Here is an 8,379-nt window from a genome sequence, read left to right as displayed (position 1 = left end):
TGAAATGATAAATCCAAATTCTTCTTGGGATCAGACCAGGAAGTGAAAGTTAATCCTCTTGTTTATTATTACAACCACACTATTATGAACAGCACACAACCCAGCTGACCAGACTAACCGGTCTCACCGAGCAGAAATATGATTAAAGTAAATAAAGTAACTTAGTGCGACAGATTGCTTTGTACCAAAAGAGAGTAAAAGATGCAACGCTGGTGAGTCTGGAAGGAGTCCTCTCTCATTGCTGTTTGAGATAGTTTCTACATCGCTCTTAGAATCAAAAGGTTTTCTAATCTGTGACCTGAAAACAACCTCCTAATACTGTGAAGCATGCAAAGTGGACGAAAACACGTTATGTGACCGTAAAAAGCAGACTCTTTCTGAGAAGACACTGGAGACAATCTGACACAGAAAATAAAATGATGATAAACCCCGAGAGCAAAGGGCTTCAGGTGAACACAGAGAGAGTCTGTCTGCAGCACGTCTCATATGTCAACCAGCAGATTTAGGTGTTTTTTCTGTTTCCTCGAGGACGCAGCTTCTGCTGGTCATGTAGGAAGTTTTAGTTGGTTTTTTTCCACCCTGTAACTTTATCAAACTGGGAAACAAAATCTTTCCTCAGTCGCCCTAAAAGCCCTCACGACGCTTGTTGGAATCATTCATTTTTTTCTTGTGCACGTTTGGAGGATTTACTAAACTATTCTGCTGAAAGGTGTCCACTCTTGATGCTCTTCTTTTGGTCGCATACCTGACTTATTTCCGAGCACACTGACGGGACACGGGGCTCGCTGCTGACGGACAAACTGCAGCTGCAGTGGAGATCAAACCTGTGACCCTCAAACCGAAACACACGTTAACTACAGACCGACAAATGTTGGGGACAGTTTTACAAATGATGCATTTCTCTTTCATTTTGGAGACAGATTCTCTACAATTTGTGTCCCAACTTTCCTGTGTTTGAAATCATCCACTGCATCATTTTGATATCCTGTTTGGCTCCTGAATAAAGGTTTTATAATGGCTGCTTGTTTTGTTATTGACATGCGTTTTTATTTACTACTATTTCAAGTACCCACAAAAGAAATATCAATAACAGTAAAATTACTAATCTTGGCACAATTACAGCCAATATTTCTTAATACTACTGCTCCGACCCTGAACAGCTATACAGGCTCCTGCAGGGAGGGGAGGTAGAGGTGAATACAACTCTGGGTATATGATCCTTGTGATGGGAAAATGATAATTACATTTAAAGAAGTGCTGTTCTGTCTGTCTGATAAAGGAGAAGACATCCTTCTGCCCATAAAGAGGAGGCTAAAGGGAGCGCAAGGTGTGCTCTCGGGAACTAACTTGCACCCCCTTTATGTTGATCTTTTATGGGGGGGTGTTAATATTTACATCAGAATAATAAGAGCTCAGTGGTTCAGCAATGCAAAGAGCTTTACATCATAAAATGAGCCTAACGAGAGAAATAAGGGGAGTTGGGAGCTCGTGTTTTATTCTGAAGTGAGAGAGGGATTGACTCCACACACACACACACACACACACACACAGAGGGAGGATGTGTGCTGACTCTTCTTCCTCATCGACCACTGCTCTTTATCAATCTCAATGAATCCTTTATATCGCGTGTTAACGACATGGAATAACAGAACATGGTCGCACGTCAGCAGCTGCCATTTTATCTTTTTAAACCGTTTGTAACGACACCGTTGTCTTCAGGAAGAGGTTCGCTTTTACGTAAGTAGACAATGACCTTTTCCATTTCGCGACACTTATATTTTTCTGACAGCTGCTCTTCAAATAGAAGAAAGGGAAAAAAACGTAGTAACATTCGTGTTTAGTCGAATTACCAATTTTGCGGATTTATGCCGTAACGACCGGTGATTGCTGCGTAAGAAAGCGTGACATTTCAGGATTCTCTCGATAAAACACTGATGTAGTCGTCAGCTACGTTTCCAGTCGGGCCACTATTTCCACCGGACCGAGGTGGCTGTAGTCCGTTCACTGTCCACACCGTGTGATTCGAGTTCAGAAACCGAGACGACAAAGACTACAAGTTCCAGCGAGAGGAAGAAAATGGATGCTGCTTTTAAACGCTCTCGGAAATATCGGAATTACTTCCATTAACATCACGTACAGTGGTAATTTCGAAAATGAAGACGTTTCTTCATAATAAAAAACTATATAATCGAGTATTTTGCTGCTTGTCTTTTTTAAATCACTAGCGGGCAGTCCAGTGGAGGATTAAACAAATATTGGCATTGTATTTATTTAGCTTTTCGTTAACTATTACATTCTAACTGCAACTGCCATTTTTCCTTCTTCTTCGTCTTTCATTTTGTCCAAGTTTCACAAAGTGTTCCATCTGTGCAGCCTGTTAAATACGAATAATATAAAACCTACTTCAGGTGAGGCGTTACTCCTCCCGTCAATCGCACGAAAAGCACTATTTCACTATTGTTTCTTAAAAAACCCGAGCTCATTTGGTGTACACGAAGGCAGCACAGGTTCCGGGGCGCATTGACGGTGACGTGTAATGCTGGGGACTCAGAAAGTGCTGCGGATTGTTTTGAATTCGATTGAAAACAGATATTAGAGACTTAAAAACTTCGATAATGTTGGCTGATAATCATTTTTGTAGATGTTTCCGAGCCAAAACATAAACGATGTCTCTTCCAGCCCCGGAGAGAAGTAAGTTAACGTGAGCTAGCTAGTCAGAGCTAAACAATAATGACATTAACACCAAACATAAACGTGAATTAAATTAATAATAAATCAAATTATCTTCTTTCCATTGTCAGTATCTTCTGTCTTAGGTCTCCTATCTTTAGTTTATAACTTCTATTTCCATTGTCTGTTTTTTATATTTACTATATGTATTATTTACTGTGACTAATCGAAGACAGTTGCTGCTTAATCTTTGTGGTTTTTAAATGTGATAAAAAAAAAATAATCTTACAAAAAGTATTGATCAACCAGTTGTTTCATCTCTATATGTTGACGCTTCCTTCTCCTCCTTTTAGCCACCCCATGTTCCTTCGTCCGCTGAGCTCCTTCAGCTCCTTCCTTCCCCGCGGCCGTCCCGCTCTCTGCAGGACTGGCTTCAGGAGCAGCGGTGCCTCCTCTTCCCACCTCCCCCATTTCATCCCCACTCCTCCCCCATGGTGGTCCATGCGGGGATTCCCCCCCCGGCCTCCTCTCCACCCAGCACCCCATCGGGTCTTCTCTGGTAGGACGTTACACCCTCGGAGCATCGACCCGGGTCACTTCGGCGGTAGTTGGCGTTCGTTCTCCTCCTCGGCCGGCTTCGTGATGGAGCGCTCCCACAGAGACAGAGAGCCTCCTCACAAACGGAGGAGGAGCGCTGAAGAAAGGGATCATAGAGGAGGAGCAGCAGGGGTGAGAGGAGGCCAGGCCAAGGATGGAGGCTCCAAGAGGGAGCACCATCACCTGGAATCTCCTCGAGCAAACCACCGCTTCAAAGATGGAAGTCGAGACCGAGGGAAGAGCTGGGAAAACGGCAGAGACGAAGATGTAGAAAGGACTAAAGCTTGGAATAAAGACAGAGCGGGTAGAGATAAAACCCCAAACCGAGGGAGAGGTCAACATCAGCCAGAAGCGCATAAAGACTCCAGGACTCAGACCCCAAAGTCCAAACCTGAACGGGATAAAGTTCCCGATCAGCGAGCCAACCCCTGGTTCACAGAGAGGGGTGCAGAGCAGCAGGGAGGGTGTGAGAGGACTACAAAAGGACCCGAGGGACAGTTAAGGGACAGAAGTAGTGATGGAGGCCAGTGGGCGGGGCTTCTCGCTCAGCCTCGCAGCACTACGCATCCCCCAAACCCGTGGCAGGTAGTCGGAGCCGACGGGCAGCTTCCTCCACCTGGAACCTGTCCGACGGTCCGACGACAGGAAGACGAGAAATGTGAGTGTCAGAGGTTTTGCTTTATTTAACTCATTCACTTGTACTGTTCTGTACCGGGCGGTTCGTCAGAAGTTACACAGTTATTTTCCTACATGTTAACCTTTATGAGTGTTAAAATGTTCAGTAGACCACAACAAACAAGGTTATTCACAAGTCTAATTTGAATAATTTTAGTTTTGCCATGAAGCCTCCTGCCTTTTGTCAGTCTGAGGTCAATTTTACTAACGTTTCTTTCTGTTCTCCATCTTTCTCTCGTCTCGTCTCGTCTCGTCTCTCCTCTCTTCTCCTCAGCTCTTCAGAGACACTGGGAGGCCTCACCCGCCCGCAGTAACGACACCCGAGCACCGGGGGACAGCACGGCGTTTGACTTCTCGGTGATGTCCTACAACATCCTGTCTCAGGAGCTGCTGCAGGACAACGTCTACCTGTACCGACACTGCCACCCCGGCGTGCTGCCCTGGGACCACCGGCTGCCCAGCCTGCTGGCTGAGATCCAGCAGCACAACGCTGATGTGAGCCGGTCGGATCACTAGAACACTTTAATGAGATGGCTGTTCTATGTAGAATACAGGATTCAGCAGGATATGTGGTCAAAAGTTTGTGGACACGTGAATATTGAGTCGAGGTCTGCTCAGGCCGCTCAAGATCTTACACACCAAACTGAGAGAAACATTTCTTTATGGAGGTGGCTTTCTGCACGAGTGCATTGACATGTTGAAACAAAGATGGAAGCACATAGTACACTTAATATCATTCTATATCGTGGCATTAACTTTTGTCTTCTTTAGGATAGAGGGTCAAACCCAAACCATGAAAAACATCCCCAGACCCAAAATACACAGAACTGTGTGGACAGGAGTGTCCGCATACTTTTGACCACATACCGTAAAATATATACTCTGACATGTAAACTTTTTAAGATTCAAGATTTGATGGAAAATGTCCTTTTCTAGATCCTGTGTCTTCAAGAAGTCCAGGAGGACCACTATGAGAACCAGATTAAACCTGCTCTCCAGGACCTAGGTGTGTGTGTGTGTGTGTGTGTGTGTGTGTGTGTGTGTGTGTGTGTGTGTGTGTGTGTGTGTGTGTGTGTGTGTCCTCTTTGCAAGTGAAGACATTAATATGATGGAAAAAATTGTACAAATGTATTTTCATGTTTAAAACAGTTGCAGTCAATATGCTTTTATTGTGAAATGATCCACTTTATTTTAGGTCTGTGTGTTTTCTCTTTTTATTATTCATTCGTGTATTTATGAAACTGTGTGTGTGTGTGTGTGTGTGTGTGTGTGTGTCTCAGGTTACCAGTGTGAGTACAAGAAGCGAACAGGAAGTAAACCAGACGGTTGTGCCGTCATCTTCAAAACCTCCCGCCTGTCGCTCCTCTCCTCCAATCCCGTCGAGTTTTTCCGGCCCGGCGACGCCCTCCTGGACCGGGACAACGTGGGTCTGGTTCTGCTGCTGCGACCCAACGACCCCGAGCGCCGGTCGGACCCCTCGGCCTTCATCTGCGTGGCCAACACTCACCTCCTGTACAACCCGCGCCGCGGCGACATCAAGCTGGCCCAGCTGGCGATCCTGTTGGCCGAGATCGGCCGGCTGTCCCGCCTCCCGGACGGGTCGACCAATCCGGTTGTGCTGTGCGGGGACTTTAACTCCACGCCGCGGAGTCCGCTGTACAGCTTTCTGACGACAGGCAGCCTGGAGTACAGAGGACTACAGAGCAGCATGGTGAGATACACACATGATGAGAGAGGTAACCCATCAAATGGTTCATCAGTGAATAGCATTTTAAATTTGTGTGTGTGTGTGTGTGTGTGTGTGTGTGTGTGTGTGTGTGTGTGTGTGTGTGTGTGTGTGTGTGTGTGTGTGTGTGTGTGTGTGTGTGTGTGTGTGTGTGTGTGTGTGTGTGTGCAGGTGTCGGGTCAGGAGAACAGTCCCAGAGGTCAGCGTGTCCTCACGTCTCCACTCTGGTCTCACAGTTTGGGAATCAACCATCAGTGTCAGTACGAGAACAAACCCACGGCTGAGTCGTCCTCCAGCAGCCCGACAGGTGCAGCAAACTCAACACACCGTACGGCTTCATAGTTCAACACCCATTATAGACTCTTTTAGGGGTTAGCTTAGCTTAGCACAAAGACTGGAAACAGGGGGAAACAGCTAGCCTGGCTTTGGTCAGAGGTAGTAACATCCACCTCCCTCTGAAGCTCACCAATCAACACGAGTTATCTTGTTTGTTTAATCCGTAACAAAGATAAGAGTGGTCTCAATCCTGTTACTGCTCCTTAGACTGGTTCTGTTGTGGTTGAACTCGGCTGACATCGGATGTTTAGTTGACGTCTGACTCTCTCTCCGCAGTAGAAGGAGCGATCTCTAATCTGACCGTCGAGGATCTCGCCACCAAAGCTGCAGCTGCTGCTGCTTCTAACAGGTGAAATCTCTCCCTCCCTTCATAATGTCTGATAAATAACCCAGATCTAAGCCAAACACACAGTAACCGTGTGTGTGTGTGTGTGTGTGTGTGTGTGTGTCTGTGTGTCTGTGTGTTAGAGCGAGGATCGAGCACAGTCTGAAGCTGCGGTCGTCCTACCAGCACCACCTGAAGCCCGATGGGAGACCTGAGATCACCACCTTTCACTCTCGCACCGCCATCACTGTGGATTACATCCTGTACACCCCCGGTACTACACACACACACACACACACTCTGAGATCACTTTCCTCACCAGGGCGTTATCAGTATACATACTGGAGTCCATGCCCGACTTTAGGCATCAATACCAAAATAATGTTTTTTTGATACCTTACTTTTGTTTTCAGTTGAAAAAGATAAAAACATTCAAACTAGATGAAGACGCATGCTTGATTTAAAGTTATTCTACAGAACAGTGACATAATTAATACAAACTCCTGATTTAAAGTGTCAGTCGACAACTTTTCAACCTGACAAAGGCAAAAACAGGTCTTTTACCGCTTTAAATCAGGATCCGGTCAAACAAGGAGAATCTGACGAGCTCTTTAATTTAAGAAGTATTGTCGTACGATCTCTTATGAACCTTCTCAATCTCTCTCTTCTCTTCTCGCCTCTTTTTTCCCCCTCTATCCTCTTTTATCTCGTCACACCGCTTCCTGTCCTCCTCCTTACAAGAAGTCGTCACACCTCCTTCACTTCCGGGTGGGCGGGGCCTCCAACTGCTGGGCAGGCTGTCATTGGTCGGCCAGTCGGAGCTGGAGGAGGTCAACGGCCTGCCCAATCGGTGTCACTCGTCCGATCACCTCCCTCTCATCGCCAGCTTCCGCTTCCGGCTCTGAGGCCTGGGGGTCGGTGGGGGGGGAGTGGTCTCGCTGGACGGCCAATCAGAACAGCTCCTGAGGCGCGACGCCTCGACACGATGCAGCTCAGGGAAGAAAGAATCCTGATTAGTCTTAAGTAGTAGTTGAGTTAGTGGGTGAAATGTGTTGTGACGTATAGAAACAGCACAGCGGTGCTTAAGGACCTGCACTAACTTTTAACTGGAGCGTTGTTTCCTTGCTGTAGAGACGCTCACAGTTGTTTCCACTCGTGTGTATAAAACGTTTATCATGCCAGATGTGAATCTCTGAAGGAACAGATTTTAAATCTATTTTTTAAAGCGTGACCGTTGTCATTAAAGTGCTGCTGATGAAATAAAAACGACTTGATATGTTTGTGGGCGGGCAAAGCAACTAACAGCCTAAATACTTTAAAGCCTGTTGTTCTACAGTCCAGACGTCTAAGACGGGGACGAGTGTTTACTTTAGATCTTCTCTTACAGCTTCAGACGCATGAAGAAGAAGTTATCGGCTGTGTAAGTAAGTTTGAGTTTCAAAGGTCTCAGAGTTGCCACTGCATCATTGCCATGAACATCTTTTCTTTTGATATTATGTTCTGTAATTTATGACTGCTTCACATTTGCAACCTTCTGAGTAAACCTGGAGGTGCTGGACAGTCAATCGGTCATAAACAAGAGAGAAAATATTTTCAGACTAAATACATAATCAACACATAACAAGGACTGGATGTATTTTTCTAATATTTTGGACAGTTTGTAAATAAAAGAACTTGTGTTTTTTTCCCGTGGCTGCTGTCGGTTTACTGTTGTCATCAGTGTCGTTTAGCTGCTTAGAGGAACACAGCTTCCTGTGAGTAACAAAATGTTCAACCACGTAAAGAAAGATGGCTGCTCCTCTCTGTTTCCCCATCGGAGGAATATCTGCTCAACCCAGCGGTGTTTTGTTCCCATGCGTCTGCAGGGAGCCGGCTGGATAGGATTGTTTCCTCTCACATTCATGCATAATAACACTCTGCTGCTTCTTATTTCATTAAAGTCTCTGTATTTTCTGTTGTTTTCTTAAACAACATACAGGATTTAGTCTAATGTGTCTCAGAAATGTGTCTTCCATTTTCCCGTCCCAGGGAAACCGGTCCTCTGTGTGTG

At 45.8% G+C, this 8,379-nt stretch overlaps 1 protein-coding gene across 3 annotated transcripts; it reads left to right on the top strand.

Moving 5' to 3' along the window:
* The first annotated feature begins 2,526 nt into the window (after positions 1 to 2,526).
* Positions 2,527 to 8,021, top strand: angel2 (angel homolog 2 (Drosophila)). 3 transcript variants are annotated; one of them, XM_076084366.1, is made up of 9 exons: positions 2,527 to 2,691; positions 3,024 to 3,925; positions 4,217 to 4,437; positions 4,879 to 4,948; positions 5,223 to 5,653; positions 5,840 to 5,975; positions 6,284 to 6,353; positions 6,473 to 6,603; positions 7,071 to 8,021. In XM_076084366.1, the coding sequence occupies exons 1-9, from the start codon at positions 2,642 to 2,644 to the stop codon at positions 7,232 to 7,234; spliced, it is 2,175 nt and encodes a 724-aa protein (XP_075940481.1). In that variant the 5' UTR covers positions 2,527 to 2,641; the 3' UTR covers positions 7,235 to 8,021. The 3 variants fall into 3 exon arrangements, with proteins under 3 accessions (XP_075940481.1, XP_075940480.1, XP_075940479.1); XM_076084365.1 differs by having other exon boundaries at positions 6,281 to 6,353; positions 7,074 to 8,021; XM_076084364.1 differs by having other exon boundaries at positions 6,281 to 6,353.
* The last annotated feature ends 358 nt before the right edge of the window (positions 8,022 to 8,379 follow it).

The sequence above is a fragment of the Anarhichas minor genome, unplaced genomic scaffold (genome assembly GCF_050575085.1).
Source record: "Anarhichas minor isolate MPS153535 unplaced genomic scaffold, ASM5057508v1 ptg000136l, whole genome shotgun sequence".
Lineage (NCBI taxonomy): Eukaryota > Metazoa > Chordata > Actinopteri > Perciformes > Anarhichadidae > Anarhichas > Anarhichas minor.
Note: the sequence above shows the minus strand (reverse complement) of the source record. Positions and strands in the feature narration are given on the sequence as shown.